The sequence below is a fragment of the Oreochromis aureus genome, linkage group 17 (assembly GCF_013358895.1).
Source record: "Oreochromis aureus strain Israel breed Guangdong linkage group 17, ZZ_aureus, whole genome shotgun sequence".
Taxonomy (NCBI): domain Eukaryota; kingdom Metazoa; phylum Chordata; class Actinopteri; order Cichliformes; family Cichlidae; genus Oreochromis; species Oreochromis aureus.
Genome location: NC_052958.1, coordinates 24,612,559 through 24,630,719, shown reverse-complemented (window position 1 = coordinate 24,630,719; position 18,161 = coordinate 24,612,559). Strand labels below are relative to the sequence as shown.

General features: G+C 41.4%; 1 protein-coding gene and 1 long non-coding RNA gene across 2 annotated transcripts; one reads left to right on the top strand and one right to left on the bottom strand.

Moving 5' to 3' along the window:
- Positions 1-2,840: 2,840 nt before the first annotated feature.
- LOC120433794 lies at positions 2,841-3,848 on the top strand. The gene is made up of 3 exons (XR_005608760.1): positions 2,841-3,251; positions 3,549-3,719; positions 3,806-3,848. It is a non-coding gene; the product is annotated as an uncharacterized LOC120433794 (long non-coding RNA).
- Positions 3,721-17,435, bottom strand: vcam1b (vascular cell adhesion molecule 1b). The gene is made up of 10 exons (XM_031740584.2): positions 17,000-17,435; positions 13,854-14,156; positions 12,454-12,759; positions 12,112-12,369; positions 11,759-12,025; positions 10,775-11,047; positions 7,641-7,943; positions 7,279-7,551; positions 5,293-5,553; positions 3,721-5,192 (listed from the first exon to the last, which is right to left on the bottom strand). The coding sequence occupies exons 1-10, from the start codon at positions 17,043-17,045 to the stop codon at positions 5,032-5,034; spliced, it is 2,451 nt and encodes an 816-aa protein (XP_031596444.1). The 5' UTR covers positions 17,046-17,435; the 3' UTR covers positions 3,721-5,031.
- Positions 17,436-18,161: the final 726 nt, after the last annotated feature.

Sequence of the window (18,161 nt, the reverse complement as noted above, 5' to 3'; positions counted from 1 at the left end):
GAACTGGCTGGGATGCTGAAAATGTGAGTAATATAAGAGTCACACAGTGCGTGGTGCAGCCCCATAGTTCTCGTGGTAAAGATAGATGTGGTCTATACGGTTATATGTTGACTAACACAAGGTGAATGAGGGTCACAGTTTGACACTTATCCCATGCCCCAGGTCAATGAGCTCCTGGACCCGTTAGACACGACTTGTTTTTTCATGACACTGGATTTAACCAAGGGCTACTAGCAGATTCTCTTGTCCCTAGAGTCTACAGAGAAAGCGACTTCACTCCATACGGTTTGTACCAATTCGTCACACTTCCATTTGGCTTGTTTGGAGCCCAAACCTACATATGCTGCCACCTACTTGGATGACGTTATCATCCATAGTGACACCTGGGTGGAGTATATGTGGTGGCTGGCTATTACCAGCGGTATATGCCAAACTTTGCGGAGCTGACCAGCCCCTTGACCAACCTCACCTGTAAGGTTGCCCTAAATCTGGCCTGGTGGACGGAGCCGTACCAGACAGCCTTCCTGCTGGTTTAGAACGCTCTCTTTGGGGAGCCTCCTAATTTTTCCCTGGCTGGGGCCATTTTGTCCAACCAGGTAAAGGGGAAGGAACAGTGTGCCAAGGTGCTGGGAAAAAAAAGAGTTCATCTGTTAGTCAAACCTCAGATAGAGGCCGAACAATGCAATTTTTGTCCTGGTTGTTGAACACTGAACCCGCTCTTTGGTGGCCTTAGTATCTCATCTGTTTTTTGCAGGTGATGGGATCCTGGATCATCAACAAAGCGTATAAGAGATTAAAGCCGTGGGAATAAGAATCATCACCTCCAAGTGTGATGGCATAGTCCTTAGCCAGTCCTCAACCATGCCTACCTTGGATATGAGCGATAGAGAGATAACTGAAGCCTAGATTAACAAGGTCCATGTCAGGTGTTGAGGAACCAGGACACACTGATGAGAAGTGGGCTAGTGGAGCAAGGAGGCAAAAGTGGGCAAGAGATGGGAACAGGGCACTGTTGGAATTCTACTACGCAAGTAACCCCAGCAGAAAGGGTTACATGAAGAGGATAGACAGGTGGCTCCAGCAGATCTCAGGAACAACATCAGAGATTTCTGTCCAGAAGAGCACAGTCCTAGAAACAGCAAAGATAATGCGCAGGACCCTCAAGCTCCCAGACCTCTAGTAGAGGAACCAAGGTTAGAGGATATGGAAAAAAGATTTATGGCCTGCATCTCTTATGTAGTCCTTTCTATGCAGATGGAGACCTGTTCAAATAAAGCCTTGGCCGTTTAAAGTAGAACGGATTATTTCATTCCAAATGCATTTGGAATACAAAACTGAAAAATAACATACATTTATCTGTCCAGATGACTGTGGCATCTATGCAGGCACACTCATGGAGTGTGTGACTGTAGTTTATGCACATTCAGCTGAAACATTTTAGGGACTCTGTTGATTAATGTGTTTCTCTTCACTCCATCTGGTGTTTTTCATATTGTGTGTCCTGATGAGCCTCCAAGACCTCTCACCTCCAAGTGGTGTTGTGTAATAAGCGAGGACAAGAGTTCTGCTGTGTCTTGTCATTTTAATCTCCTGTTCCGTTGGTATTTCCTGTCAGAGCAAAATGAAAATGGGGCTCCTTTGTATTCCTGACCTGGAGCATCTTAAGCAGTATTTTTAAACAATTTTTTTAGTTGTTCAGTTTCAGTATATATCATTTCCAACCCCTGAACTCTGGGCTATTATTCACCCTCAGAGTTCTATTTAAGCTCACAAGTGTGTTAAATGAATACACGGATCAGTGGACACATCAGTGAGCTTATTAAGATAATTTTTTTAAAAACAATCTATAAAAGATATTTCAGTCAATTACAGTACTTTCTCCAGGCTGCTGACTTGAAAAATACATTTATTAAAACACAAATGTTAATATTTCAATTTTAATTGTATAGTTTGAAATAACAAACCTACTTTCAGAAACGAATTATGATTATGCCATGGCCCCCTGTCCTCGCTGGTTGACTCACCGTTCTTTCGCTTCTCTGACATGTGTGTGTGGGGGGGGATTTCTTGTAAACTTTCCATTTCACTCTTACTGCTATCCTTCTGTTACAAATCTCAGTTTGTACATGATTTAATTATTGATAAACATATTGATTTATTCTGTCTTGCAGCAGGATGATTATGTTATGTTATGCTAACTGTCCGAATGCCAGTACACATAACCAATGTCATAATTTTTTTGCAGTGGTGGTGAAGATATTTGCTATTAAGTGAAAATAGTATTTTAGATAGTATTTTGAATAAATATATTTTTAATTTTTATAGTATCCTATTTATTTTGTATGTGTGGTGTACCTTTACTGAGCAAAGTGCACTTCTGCTGCCCTCCATGTTAGCTGTAGCTGTTCTCTGTTGTTTTCTCATTTCTTAAGCTTCAGTTTTCACCACACCGGCTTGTTTCTGCGGTTGCATATTAGTCCGTGTTGTTAATTCACCTCTGTTTGTTTAAGAGCAACATGTTGAAAGCTAAAGAGATGGCATTATCATATTCCCAGAGAGTCTGCATACAGATCAGTATTTAAGGTCTGACTCTCATCATCCACAGGAGTGGGGTTTTTTCATGCCTTCAATCTCTTCTTAAAGCCTTCACATGGAAACTGTAATATGTCAGCCTTCCAAATTTCCATTTATCATAGAGATCTATGCAATGATGTTGACAGCGCCTTAAAATAATAAATAGAACTAGAGAAGCACAGACTGTCACAGAGTCTGACTCGAAACTGGTCCAAATACTTGGTGTGATCCACACCGACTCCCCTCTTCACACCTCACTTCTGAAACCTTCCTGTTTCTATGACAACGACGCACAGAGGACCCAGTTAGCTTCACACTGAAAACAAAAGCCAACAGAACTCTTTTAATTTATCCTTCCAGTTTGTTGGACTCTTCCATGATTAGGCACATCCTGCTGCTTCCTGATAAAAACTGCTTTTAATGTGGTTTTGTGGTTTTCTTGGTTTAGACCTTTCAACAACACTCTGTAGATTTTCACTGGGCACTAAGTCTCTAAGGCTTTTATAACACCTTTAGGTTTAAATGACCTCTTGGCCTCCTTGCTCTCCCAGAAATCAGGATAAACATTTATACTTTCTCTGAATCTTAAGGGAACTTTATTGATAGGAAACTTTACAGTGTCCTCTTGCTCATCTGACACATGACTTGAGTCCAAAGGTGGATTATGACAAACAAGGGTAAGGTTGCATATAGGAGAAATACTCAAAGACTAGAAGAATGTATTATAAAGCGCTTTTTTTTGTATATTTATGCAGTGTTTATTTTTGGCAGTAGTTTTCTGTGCGTCTTCGGGTCAGTTTGCCTTTTTGGTCGTTTTCTTTGTTGTTGTTGTGGTTTTATATCTGTCTTTAGTTGCTTTGTAGTTTGTGTGTGCAGGAGTTTGGTGAGAATTTCTTTCTTGGCCAGATCTTTCTTGTGAATGAGCAGTAAGGAAAGAGAAAAACAGAGTGTTTTATTTAATTTTGGGTTTAAAGGCTGGTGAGCTGAAATGACTGAAATGGAGCTTAGCCGTCACCATGGTGATAGCTGAGTCAATGCCAAGGATTCCAGTAAACACCGAATGTAACAGAAATAAAAGCGAAAGGTCGCCACTTACAGGGAATTCCCGGGAAAATCCTGCACAATGAAATTTCAAAAAGCCTGTGGTAAGAAATAAAGACATAAATATCTTTATTGAAAGCAAGCAAAAAGAAACTGTACACATATTTACATATCATCTCTTATAACTCAGCAGATAATTCCACATCACACCAAGCGTGCAGCAGTACCACGGCGAGAGTTCGGAGGAAAGTGAAGACTTTCTGGAAGAGTTCAGCCATATGGTGTCAGTCAGAAAGTCTCTGTTAACAAGTTGAGCAACATCTTTGCTTTCCACAAATCTTTAAGCTGAGTAGTTCTCACTGAAGGAATGTTCACAGTCACTGAAAAGTCCGTGGTAAGAATATAAAATGCTGCTGAAAGCTGACAGTGAACATTATTGCATTTAAGATTATTGAGCCATAGGTAGTGTTTATTTTTCAATAATCACATGTTGATTAGTGCTATGGATGTTAGTAACTTGCTGGAAGAACAGCCACATTTTAAAATTTGGCAGCCATGAACTTGGGAGTGTTAGCTGGATTTCTGGGTAGTTTTGTCACATGTTGGACAAAATTAGCTTTATGTGTGAACAGTTAGCAAGCCACATGTTGAAATATTTAAACTGTATATCAGGAGGTAGAATTCCCATATCCAAGGATAAGATATGATAGGATACGACAGGATAGGATAGGGTTTGATATTATCACATGCCGTGATACATGCCTGCTTTTGGCAAATGGAAGATAGCTGTATGGCAATTCCTGTTGGGATATGAGGGTGTATTGGGAGGCTTAGACCATGTTGGGATTGTGAGGAGTGGTAGTAAAACGTTAAGAGGTAGTAGTCACATTTTAGGAAATGCTAGCTATAGGTCAAGATGCGGTAACCACATAATTGGAGATGGTTAGCACACAATGCCTTATTAGAAGTGGTGGCCACATATCAGCATGTCTAATTCACATGTTACATAACCACATGTGATAAAGCAGTAGCCATACACTGGGATGTGATTGGGCCATGAACTGTAAAACGCATCTGCAGAGGTGGCAGTTACATGTGACATGTAGCCATGTGATGGAACGTGTTAACCACACAGAAGCCACATGTTCCTGGATACTGAAAATCATTATGACATTTGTTAGCCGCTTATTGCTGGGACAACATGGTCACACCTATGAATATCAAAGCCATGTGTTTAAAAGCACAAAGCACATGTTGAAATAAAAGCTATCGGTCACATTGAGATATTGTCCTGCAGCAGCCACATGGCACATGGTAGTCACATTTAAAAAAATCTGACAGCCATAGATTCAGATGTGTTGACGCTACACACTTGGTAGCTGCATGAACCAGGGGCCTTTTAGGCCGGGGTTGGCCTCAGGCTGAAGGTGGAGCAGACTGGGGTAGTTGATAAAAGCCTTTCTTCCTGGATCTCCTCACGTAGTCGAGGAACAGAGCAGAAGCTGCTAGCACAGTGGCGATGCAGACGGCTGGGATGATGATGACGCTGAAACTGGGTGGAAGCTTGGTACTTCTCTCTGCACAAGAAAATAGGCCAGTTTTGTGAAACTGTTTACAGAGCTGCTGTGGGTAACATATGTTCAAGTCAAACTTAAAAATCCAAACTAATTTACTGACCTCTGACACTGATGCTGAAGATTTTGACTTGGTACCCAAGGTCATTGGTCACGTTGACCTGGTATAACCCAGAGTCTTTGGCTGTGAGATTGACCAGTAGGAAAGTTCCATTGGTAGAATATAGCTCGGTGCCATTGGTCATTTTCTTAAGAATCACAGCTGACGGTGGGAAACTGATGGTTTGGCAGCAGACAGTGACATTTTGCCCCTCCTGGACCACTGTTGACGGCAGGATGTGGACTGTGGTGTTCCTCGGGGGAGCTGGATAAGGAAACAGATTAAAATTAGATCTTCCTTTTTGTTGTTGTTGTCATTGTACAACTACTTTTGCAGGAAATGTGAAAAGACCCAACTGAGAAACTTGTCATTTTGGATAAGTTAGCTTTGTTCTAACTAATATATTGTGTTCACAAAATATATATTACAGTTTACAAATTACTACTAATATCGCTGTACTGATGGGACTTTTTGATTTTGTGGTCTGGTTTGCCACTAACTGTAGCAACGCCCTTGGTAAGATGCACATCCAGCTATAGCAAGGTACATTTGCATAGTACTTTCCCAGTCTTACTGTCCAATCAAAGCACTTTAGACCACAAGCAACTTATATACTCATATACTCAGAATGCACTTTATCCTATAAACTCTAAGAACACTATCTACATCAAATCCCCATGCAACTCAGCACCTATAGCTAAAGGTACAGTACTATCTTTAACACAGTGCTAAAATCATGCTTTGCAGCATAAACCACAGTACACTGGGGTTACACTGTGTTGCTGGTTCTTGTAGTGTATTCTTCTGGTTTACAGGGTATTTTGCTGATTTTACAGTACATTCTGTAGACGCCGCTGCAAGTTCATTTTCTGTTGATCTTCCAGGCTTTAAATTCAAGAAACATTTCAGTCATAGTTTGACCAATTCAATTTTCAATTCAATTTTATTTATTTAGCATCAAATCACAACAACAATTGCTTCATATCTGTTTAAACTAACCCCCTCCCCTTTTAACATAAGGACGTGTAACCTAAATCTCAGTGGAAAGAGGGTCATACAGTGAACGTGAAAGGCGTGTGAAAGCAGCTCAGCTGAACCTGCTGACCTTCTGTCACACCTCTAACCAACACATCATCACCTGATAGTGGAGAGCCCTGCCACAGGAAAAACGAGCAGGTTTGCATGCCAGTTTGATACTAAACATTCTTTCACATTTTGCTTCTTTGCTTCTCTTTGTGTTTCATCATTTAGTAGGTCATCTACTCCTCACTGTTTCACTTACAGCTCATGGGGCCTTTCTATAAATATGGTTATTTTTAACCAGTTGGGTTTAGAAGGCCCACAGACATAAATCTATTTTTATACCTGCCGCAACCTGGATCAGCTCTGAAGCAAGAGGAGACAGAGAAGTTTTGAATGTTTGGTAAAGAAATGATCAGAATGTTTGCTTTCATAAGATTCACTTTTGTGTTATTCAATGTATTTCAATCTCTTTCACTTGATGGCACTCTTAGGAAAACCGCAGCAGCAAAACGCTTTAACTTATACTGAGTTTTCATCCTTGACTGCATGGCTGCACTGAGCCTGGCAGCTAAAGTTCTGAACTAATAACTCCACTGTAATGCCGGGAGTTTGCTTTTTTTCTCTGACAGCTGTAATCAGAAGCCAGAGACAGAAACAAAAACAAAAGGGAAACAAAGGGCTGATGAAGGTAGAGCGTGATTTAAAATATGGATGGATAAAATTTAAATTAGCTGATATAATAAGTTGATATAAACCACACTAAGGTGTGAATGTGAGTGTGAATGTTTGTCTCTTTCCCTGTCTCTCCCGCCTGGACATCTGTCCTTCCTCTCGCCCTCTCATGCTCCACAATTCCTCCACAATTAGATGGATGGATGGATGATTTTTTTGAAGTCTACAACATGTCATTCCCTCCTTTAAAAGCATATAAAAGAAGCCTGTTATAATTATTATTAATGATCTGACCTTTGACAGTGATGGAGTGAGAAGCCACTTCAGATCCATACTTGTTGGATGCTTCACACCGGTAAAGGTCAGAGTGTTCCAGCAGGATGGGGGAGAAGGTGAAGGTCAGTGGTGATGAGGTGGCTGGTTTGATTCTTTGAAGCTCCATCCCATTTCTGCTCAGCACCAGTGCTGGGGCTGGAGCTCCATCTGAGTGACAGCTAAAGGTCACCTGACGACCCTCCACCAGCTCCTCGCCTGGCCTAATTAACAGTGATGTATTCCTCGGAGGATCTGAAAAAGAATTCGATCAGGAGTTTAATAAAGCTGGATCTGAAAAAAAAAACGAGAGCTGCAGAAAAAACATAAAAACAAACACTTACAGTGGACCTGCAGATGGATGCTGGTCCTCTTGGGCCTCCACAATTCTCCGCCTTCTTGCAGTAGGTCTGCGCTGCAGGTCAGCACCTGATGATCCTCGTCAACTCGGTGATGAAGACTAAAAGAGACGTTCTGTAAAAAACTGGAGAAACTGAACAACTTTTCCGCCACCATTTTGTTTCCCAAAAGCCACTGAATCCTCAGCTGGTTAACCCAGAAGACATTAATGACATCACAGCGGAAGACTGCTTCTTCACCCAGCAGGACAGGGCCAGGATTCTCCAGTACAGGATCAAATGGAAACGCTGGAGAGAGAGAGAGAAGTAAGTAGGATTCAGGAGTGTGAAAATATATAAATTGTGCCAATAAGAATCAGCTTCCAAAGATTTAAACATCAATTCATGACGAATCATTTTACATCAAAGTCATCAGACATCAAAATAAAGTTTTTTAAGCTTTTCTGATGTTTTGGAATTTAAAACGGTGAATCATAGTTGGGATTCATGATCTGAAATCTTTAGATTCAAACTATCCACAGACCTCTAAGACCATGTGAAAAACCTGCAAAATGTCAGTACTGATTCCAGCCGATTCAAGGACCCTGAATCCTAGCCAAGACCCTTTCCTTCAATATATACAAAGCTTTTTAAAGAAACTGTTAAAAAAAAAATTTGACTGCTAACCTAATACAATTTCAACCAATAAAATATGTTCATCTAAAGCCTCCTCACTCATCTCATCAAGAGCTCTTCAGCCCAGCAGAGTGCCAAACTTCCTTAACATCCTATAAACCCACAGATCCCATTTCAAACCTTTGAAATGGGATCACTGAAATCTCAAACGGTCCACCTTCCAAAGCTTTAAAAACTCTTCAAAGAATACTAGATTCCCCTGAAAGACCTCAAAAACCTCCTTAAATTAATTTCTGAAACCTAAATGAGTCCTTCTATGATTCTCAAAAACAATTTTGGTTCCACTGAATCGTTTTCAACACCTCTAAAAGCAGGGAACGTGGTCAAGGAACACTGTAAACTCTGAAAATACAACAACCAGTGGACTCTGAACTATGGAAGAGGATTAGGGCCACTGGGGGGGGAAAAGTGGGCACACCTTTTTTGTTTCTTTTCCAGATTTCTGAGATCAAAGTAAGAATTCTGACTTTAAAAACTTAGTAACAAAGTATAAAAATATTTGGAACACACGAGGCATGCAACAAACAACTGCATCTCTAAAATCTTTTTTCATTAAAAAGCAAGTTTAACAACTAGAATGTAAAAGTCTGTGAATGGAGAGCTGAGCAACCTTAAGTGACCTTGAAGACTTTTAGCAACTTGATCAGGATTGTGAAGTTATGGTCATTTTCCTGCTTCTTGTCCAGTGCCGTAACGAGGTCATGCACTCTAACAGATATTCCAAGTGTGGATGTAACTATCAGAAACACAGTCCTCGACTCCTTTCTGTGTGGGAGGCTTTTGCATGTTTTCAGTCTTTGTTGAAGTGGTTGGGGGGTAAAGATGAGTGCATGGGCGAGTGTTTGGCTTCTTTCCCCCATGTTGTCATTTCCTGACAGAGCGTTGGAGTTCATCTTCTTCAGCTCAGATCTGACGGTCAACAAACCTTTTAAAATGAGCCTCTGTTTGTGGCTCTCAGATCACGAGTGTGTTAGTAATTGTTAGTCACTGCAGTTTTCCTAGGAGCTGCTTTTAGCTCTGATGAAGGGAACATGTGATCCGGTGAAACAGAGTCATTTTTTTATAAAAACACACTGGCTTTGGAGAAAAATCTAGAAAGCCTGATCTAGGTTATCTGATCAGTCATGAAAACGGCGATGTTTGTCAGGGCATGCTCTGCTCTCTGTAACGCCAAACCAGTGAAAGCAGTGGTGTGCAGCTCTACCCCCACACTGATGAGCAGCTCGGCGTCAGGACATCTGTGCAAACATTACTAAGCCTCGTGTCTGTTATGAGCAGTTCGTCTTTAGATTGCACCTCTGAGATTATCGAATCTCTGACTCCTCTTGTGTGAGACTGCTGGGAATAAGACTGACAAGCGTTGCATTTTCTTATGTTTTAGAACTTTTTTCCTGCTTGTGCTGTTCTGCTTCACTTGTAAGGGTTTCACTTTGAGTTTTTAGTACATAAAACTATTAAAATACGAGGACACAAGTCAGACACAACACAGTGTAAAGAAAACACACAAAAACAACAACAAATCCTTTTCATTTATCTTTAAATTCCTTTAACTTCCTCTTTTAATTAATAATAATTAACAATTATTAAAGAGTCTTTATCATATATTTTGCAGTACAATTCCTACTGTCAGTGACCCGGGGTTTATGTTTTTGGATGGTTCTGTTTTTCGGTGCAATAGGATATTCTAAGTTAGATTAGATTCTCTGAGGGGTTTATGTTTAGTTTGCCTTACTTTAGTGTTCTTATTAGATCCTCTGGTTTCTGTTTAGTATCTAGATCTTCCTCCCCTCAAGGTCTGATCTCCTCCTGTGGTTAGTTTGTCTTGTCTTCCCAGTCACCATGTCAAGCTTGCGTGTCTTGAGTCGGGGTGTCTATCAGAGTGTTCCTGTTTCTTTTTGATAGTCCTTTTCCTCTGTTCAGTTTATCTAGCTTTGCTTCCCTTTGTCTCGTTATGTCACATTAGGTCCAACTGTGTCTCCCGCCAGTTGCGCTTCCCTCGTTACCCTCCGTGTACATATTGTGTGTATTGTTCCTCGTCGAGTTGTCTGTGTGGCAAGCGTCAAGTCAGGTATTTCATGTTTAGGTTTTCCTGGTCGAAGTTTTCACGTCCCTGTTCGTGTTTCATGCCTTAGGTTCCCATTTCATCCTGTTTTCAGAGTCGTGTATTCAGGTTTTAGTTGCTTTTCCCAGTTGAGGTTTTGCTGGGTTAGTCGTTGTGTCCTATTTGTTTGTTGCTCAGTTTTTCAGCCATCATAAAGGCTCGCTTTTAGTTTAAGCTTAGTTCTGTCTCCAGTGTCTTCATTTGGGTTCACTCACCACTCGACACCTACTGCAATCTCTAAATGGTTTGAGAGGATTCTACTTAATAGGTTTAATAGGTGTGATTTGAAACAAATAAAGTGGCAGTGCGGGACTATAGCTGCTATCAGGTGTGTCAGACTCACAATAGACATGGACTTGAATGTTTCTGCTCCTGCTGACGGTCTCGCACTGAGCCTGGCAGCTATATTCACCCCGATCCTGGAGATCCAGGTCCTGCAGATGGAGCACAGAGAGTCCGTCCTGCGGCCAGGTTGTCTGGAGGACAGTCTGGTCTTTCCTCGACCAGGTGAGGAGGATGGGGGTGTGCAGACAGCCGGAGGCCTTGCAGCTCAGACTCAGAGCTGAACCTCTCGCTGCAGAGACCTGAGGACTCGCCTCGACCTGTAGAGGGTGAGCTGGAGGAACACAGACATCTTACTGATCCTGCATGTTCACACTGAAAGCATTTATTCTAATCTTGTCTGTAAAGGCTCTTTTAACAGGAGAGACTTTTTTACCCTTACACCATTAACTTGAATAGTTTTTCTCTCACTTTAAACATGGATCCAAACTAATCTGCAAAGTGGTTAAACTGGGTCTGGTGAATTGTAGCTTAATCATTAATTATAGCTAAGCCTCCTCTTTACTACAGAGGTTTGCACTCTGAAGTTCTCTTTACAGAAGCATCCTTCTCTCTGTGGCTGCAGGGCTATGAGATCAAACTCAACAAATGTTTTGATAGGAATGTAACACTTCTCATTACTGTTCCTACTACTACTCCCTCATGTTGGAGGAACGACACACTTGACCTGCACCTGAAAAATTATAAATGAAATTGATGACTGTATTACTGGTATTGTTATATCAATTGTATTGCAAGCTAGATAGTGTGATATAATCTGTATCTATGATGCTTTATGTCTGCAATAATCTGGTGTGACATCTGAGGAAGAATATTCACAGCAGGTTGAAGGATCAGGAAATGGGATTAGAGACGTCCATCACAACACATGATGGTCACTTAGGAGTACCTTCACATGAGTTACTTTCATTAATTTCATTTCATATTAAAATTTGAGAGTTGTTGTGAGATCACGTTGTAAGATACAAACTGGAGGAAAGACTACCTCTGACAGTGATGGAGCTGGAGGCCTGCTGGGATCCGTACAGATTAGAGGCAACACACTGGTAGACATCGGAGTGTTCGAGCAGGGCGTAAGGCAGGTCGAAGATCATTGTGGAAGCTCTGTCAACGCTTTGAAGTTCTCTCCCATTCCTGCTCAGCACCAGTCTGGGGAGCGGAGCACCCTCTGAGCTACAGACAAAAGTCACCTGCTGACCCTCCACCACCTCCTCACCCGGAATTACAGAGAGGGAGGTGTTAGTGGGTGGACCTGTTTGGGAGACACAAGGGACGCAACTGACTCATTGAAACTAAAGGGAGTGCACAGACTGAGAGTGAAACAGGACCATCACTCACTGTGAACCGTGATGTCCACGGTGCTACTGTTTGTTCCTTCCGTGTTTCGCGCATCACACTCGTACCGACCAGCCTCAGACAGTTCCACTGCTGTGAAGTTGAGCTGACTGCCTTGACCGCGTTGCAGAGTTCGGCCATCTGCTGTCCTGAAACTCCAGGTAATGGTCGGCTCAGGATTTCCCTCTGCCAAACAGGTGAGAGTGAGCGGAGAGCCGGCCATCACTTCCTTAGACTCCAACGTCTTCACAACAGGAGCATCTGGAGAGAGAGAAGGTTTTATCTTTATGAGGACACAGACAACAAGACTCAGACGTGAGGACTCGGAACCAAACCCAGACTCACATAAGACATTTATTGGCACTGTGCTTTCTCTGGTCCTCTTGTCATCTGGCAGGTCCTTCAGCTTCAGTGTGACCCTACAGGTGATATTCCTTCCCTGATCCATGTTTTCAGCTGTGAAGTTGTAGACAGACTGTACTGCCCCGGATTCGGTATCTTCCACTGTGGTCTGCAGGATAGCGTTCCCACTGTGCCAAGTGATGTTCACCTCCTCATCAGGATATATGTTAAATGCCTTGCAGGTCAGAGTGGAATTTACCCCCAGTTTGACATTGTCCTGGCCTGTGATGACAGGGTCCGATGGGAAGGCTAGAACAGCAGAGACACAGAGGGCAGGTATTAATTCTTATAACAACAACAGTCTAATAGTAAATAAAAACGGTGCAATTCTACTTCTAGCACCTTAAGTTTGGTTCCAATGTGGTTTTTGTGTCTGGATAATTCCCCCTTCATAAGCACACAGTTTTTTAATGCTAACTTCTCTGCGTGGATGCTGGTGAGACATGAAGGTACACCGACACAGACAGCCAGCTGGTGACTGCTAGCACTACGCCTTTTGAAGCATTTTTAACGAAATTGCCAGACAAATAATATGACCAGCCAAATTCATCACCATCCTATTTGTTGCTTTTTTTGTATAACTGCTAATCCTTGAAATCGTGAGTTTACCCGTTTTAGTTGGCAAGTCAGATTAATAAACAAATTTAAATAAATTGCTTTGATTAGGCTGATTCTGGTGTCCATAATGATTCAGAGTGAGGCAGATTACATTGTACTTGCTACAGTGGATTTTTGTTTGTTGTAGTAGAATTAAAGTGATGCACTAGAAAAGCACATTGCTGGGAGTCTTTTACAGGACTTTAAAGCCAAGATTTGTTCGCCTTTTCGCTTGATTTTGGTAACCAAAACTGCTCGGTATAGTGCAGAAAGGATCATGGTTTGGATTACAATGGACCCCTTCACAAATCTAACTACGTATCACAAGGTCAAACTTCTTCTTCTTCCTCTGTGATGTGAGCCTTGGGAGGGTCGGAAGTAATCTAATGGATTACCCTGCACATTGAAAAATTATCCTAAGGTGACAGCAAGTGTTTTAAAGTAAAGTAAACGTGGTTATGAAAAATGAAGGCGTAGTATATTAGAGTAAGGAAACAGTATTTGGTGATGCAAGGGTCTTAGACCTCTATTTCTCAGTGACTGCAAAAGGTTTTCATCCAAATTTCTGTGATTCCTAATCCAAATCTGCACTTCAATCTCATCTTGATCTTAGATTTAAAATCTACTTTATGTGTACAGAGGCAAAATTACAAAAATGCACTAAACTCACTTTGTTTTAAATAGAGCAATAATAAAATATATAACATAACATTTCAAATGTATGCTGCATTTTAGTGGTAACTCACAGTAAACCTGCACCTTGCGGCTCCCTTTTATCTCGTTTCCATTGCAGCTGACTGCACACTGTATCCTTCCATCATGCTCCATCTTTACAGGCTCAAAGGTCAACACAGAACAAGTTTGGTTGGTGCTGATGGACCCGCTCAGAGGCCGGTCCCCCAGAAAGGACCAGGACACACTTGGTGTTGTGGTACAGCCCTGAAACAAGCAGACCAGCTGCTGACGCTCACCCAGACCAAACAGAGCTGTTTCAGGAGTTATGTCCACCCGCAGAGCCAAAATGTGCTTCGATGACATCAGGAGCACAGCTGTGGACAGAAATAACAAAAATTATACAAAGCAACAACAAAGCTGGGCCAGGTTCCACAAAAAACAGGTTTAGTGAAAAGTTAGAGTTTGTTAATCTTGAGTTGAACCTCAGGTAAACTTTGCCTCAAATACAGATGATGTATGATTGAGGCTGATGAATGGTTGCTCTTTTGATGCTTCCATCAGGATTCTGTTTCAGTTCAGTTTTATTTATATAGCGCCAAATCACAATAACAGTTGCCTCAAGGTGCTTTATATTGTAAGGTAAAGGTGCTGCAATAATACAAAAAAAGGAAAAAAAAAACCCTCAATAATTAGACGACCTGTGGGGAGGAAGAGAGGACAAAAGACATTCAAAGAGAGCCAGAGATTTATAATAATTAATGATTAAATGCAAAAAGGTGTATAAACACACTGTGAGTGAAAAAAAGGTGACCGAAGAAGAAATATCATGGGAAGCTCCCAGCAAGCCTAGACCTATTGCATCATAACTAAGGGAGAATTCAGAATCACCAGAATTCTTAAGACTAATCTTAAAAGTAGAGTGAGGGCCTGTCTCCCGAGTCAAAACTGGGAGTTTGTTCCATAGAAGAGGGGCCTGAAAGCTGAAGGCTCTGCCTCCCATTCTACTTTTAATTTACTCTGGGAACCACAAGTAAGCCTGCAGTGTGAGAACAAAGTGCTCTAATGTGATATGGTACTATAAGGTCATTAAGATAAGATGGGGCCTGATTATTTAAGAGCTTGTATGTGAGGAGCAGGATTTTAAATTCAATTCTGGATTTAACAGGGAGCCAATGAAGGGAAGCCAAAACAGGAGAAATATGCTCTCTCTTTCTAGTCCCTGTCAGTACTCTTGCTGCAGCATTTTGGATCAACTGAAAGCTCTTCAGGAAGTTTTAGAACATTCCAATAAGAAGGAATTACAGTAGTTCCAGCCAAAAGTAATAAATTCACAAACTAGTTTTTCAGCATCACTCTGAGACAGGATGTTTCTAATTTTAGAGATATTGCACAAATGGAAGAAAGCAGTCTTACATATTTGATTAATATGTGCATTGAAGGACATGTCCTGGTCAAAAATGACTCCAAGATTCCTCACAGTGTTACTGGAGGTCAAAGTAACCCCATCCAGAGTAAGAATCTGGTTGGGACCATATTTCTAAAATTTTAGGGCAAAGCACAATAACCTCAGTTTTATCTGAACTTAGAAGCAGAAAATTAGAGGTCATCCAGGTCTTTCTGTTATGTTTTTCCTGCAGTTTAACTAATTAGTGTGTGTAATCTGGCTTCATGGACAGATAATGTTGAGTGTCATCTGCATAGCAGTGAAAATGTTATTGCTATGCTCTCTAATGATACTGCCTAAAGGAAGCATGTATAACAAAACTGGTCCTAGCACAGAACCCTGTGGAACTCCGGAATTAACCTCAGTGTGTGAAGAGGACTCTCCATTTACATGAAAATATGGAGTCTATTAGATAGATATGAGTCAAAACCTTTAACAACTACAGCATGCTCTAATTGCTGTAATAAAATATTATGGTCAACAGTATCGAACTCTGCACTGAGGTTTAGCAGGACAAGCACAGAGGTGAGTCCACTGTGAGAGGCCATCAGAAGATCATTTGTAACCTTCACTAAAGCTGTTTCTGTAATGAGCTCTGAAACCTGACTGAAACTCTTCAAATAAACCATTCCTCTGCAGACGTTCAGTTAGCTGTTCTACAAATACTTTGTCGAGAATTATAGGAGAAAAGGAAGGTTGTCCACGTGGATGGAAATGTATCAGCACCTGACGTTCTTGTGTGTCTACCAAGCAATAACCTGTGGGACTAAAACAATTTAGCCAGTGTAGAAGAGGCAAAAACTGCAGTTCGTCTGTGCTTCCATGTTCAAATGTCCACGTTTACAACATTAAAAAGCATATTTACAGTTTGGTACAAATAAACAGTTTTGGTTTCTGTTGAGCTTCCACCTTCATAAAAACTTTATGATAGCTCATGTTTTTAGAACTCATTCATTTGGATACTGGCGAGACTTAAATTACGGGTGTGGTTGCTTTGATTGCTAGGGCTTGCAGCCTCGCCTTGTAAACTCTGCTGGACCTCTCCATTGTTTCTGTGGTACATTTTGGAATATCTTAATGGAGTGTGCGATAAAAATGACAAAATAGTCAATAAAAATGAGAGCCCAAATTCAGTAAGTAGAATGAGAAGAACTGAGGTGGCCAGGTGTCAGCCCTTCTGTCAGTCCAAGCAGCCACGGCCTGCCCCCACTATCAGTGCAGTTGTTATGAAGGGGAAACTTTCCACAGGCCAAAAGCTTTATTTGTACCATACTGGAAACACACTTTTTAATTCTGTGAAGCTGTGCATTTTAACCTGAGACTGACCCACTTTTAGAACCATCCTCGAGTGGCCATTACAGGAATTGGAGTTTCTGGCATTTTTGTGTTGTCACTCGGTCTCCAAATGTTGTTTTTTTGTTTGTTTGTTGTTGGGGTTTTTTTGTTTGATTTTTTGATTGAGTTACACCAAAACATATAAGAGTTCACTGTAAATTGCAAAGGAAATGAAACATTTATTTTCATGAAGTTGAATGTGGCTTTTAGTGTGAGTTTTTGAATTTTCCTCATATTTTTACGCATGTTTCTACTTTTTATTCTTTATTTGCGCTATACTAACCACATGCACAAAAGCTGGAGAAAAAACAAGAAAATGACGAACGAAATCTCAAATGAAAATCCAGAGGTTACAATAACCCCCACCCCCCAAAAAATCTCTCTACGTTTAAAAGACATCACATAACAACCAGATTTATCAGAAGGAAGGACATTTACCTGAGATGAGCTGAACAAAGAGCCTGCGGACACACAGAAGATCCATCTTCTCTGCTGAGGCCACAAATACGCCGATGGATGGACGGATGATGGACGGATGATGGGCGGATGGATGGGTTCGTGAACAAACAGAGCAGCGTCTCGTTTCTCGTTGTTTCGGGATCTGAAGCAGAAAATCCGGCGATGATGAATCACACAGGGTCTCTGAAGCCCTAAACAGGGCTGATGAAGCAAACGCCCCCTCCCGTCATCCAGCTCCAAGTGTGTGTCTGTGTGTGTCTGTGCACGCGCGGGCAACAGCGCCCTCTGCGGGACACGCGATGAGCGGGAAAACTTCACCGTCGCTTTGTGCTCCCTTTAGTGCCCCTCGGTCTTTCCTTCCGTTCTCTTTTCTGCATTCTGTCGCCTTTTCTTTCTCCTCGTGTCTGTGCACTACACGTTTCCATCTTTTTCTCATGCTTCTGTTAATTTAGTTCTTCTCTACATGTGATATTCCTCGTTTCACACCTGGGTTATTTTCCTCTCACCTTTAGTTTCTCTTTTTATGCGAATCTGATGTTTTTTCAACGATCTTTTTCAGTGACATTAAATCAGCCACAAGACAGAAGTGTCACAGGCAGTGGTTATAGTAAGAATGACATATCAGCATTTTTCTTGGACTCTCAGCAGGAACTTTGTCCTGTGAGGGAAATTCCTAGGGCTGAATCCCAAAAAGAAGAAAGCATGCTGTATGTTTTCTGGTATTATCCCTTTATTGGGCTGACTAAAAGCTGGGACTAACACCTTTTAACAAAATATGAACATGAATTCACTCCAATGCTGCCTTCTCACTTAGATACATTTAGTCAAATATTTCCTTTTGCTGTCAGTGAACTGATGAAACAGCAGCAGAAATGCTGAATCACATTAAGGAGTAAATGAGCTGAATACAGTGAAGCTCTCACTATGGGGCCTCTGCCTGACTGATTGAATGATCTGGAAACTGAGTGATAACAGCCTGAGTGATTTACAGCCTCTGTGATTTAGCATTGATTAGTTTGATGAGGATTCAGACTAATCAATCCTTTTCCTGATGAAGTCAGAGAAAGTCTGGACAGCCCCCCACCCCAGGCCCTGAGATATCTGACCTCTGATTTACTGAATCATCACTTCTGTTACTTGT

Coding starts and splice junctions, on each gene's coding strand:
- vcam1b (XM_031740584.2), bottom strand. CDS start 17,045: ATGGATCTTCTGTGTGTCCGCAGGCTCTTTGTTCAGCTCATCTCAG. Junction 12,370..12,453: donor AGTGCCAATAAATGTCTTAT/GTGAGTCTGGGT, acceptor CTCTCTCTCCAG/ATGCTCCTGTTGTGAAGACG. Junction 7,944..10,774: donor CATTCAAGTCCATGTCTATT/GTGAGTCTGACA, acceptor CTCTCTCTCCAG/CGTTTCCATTTGATCCTGTA.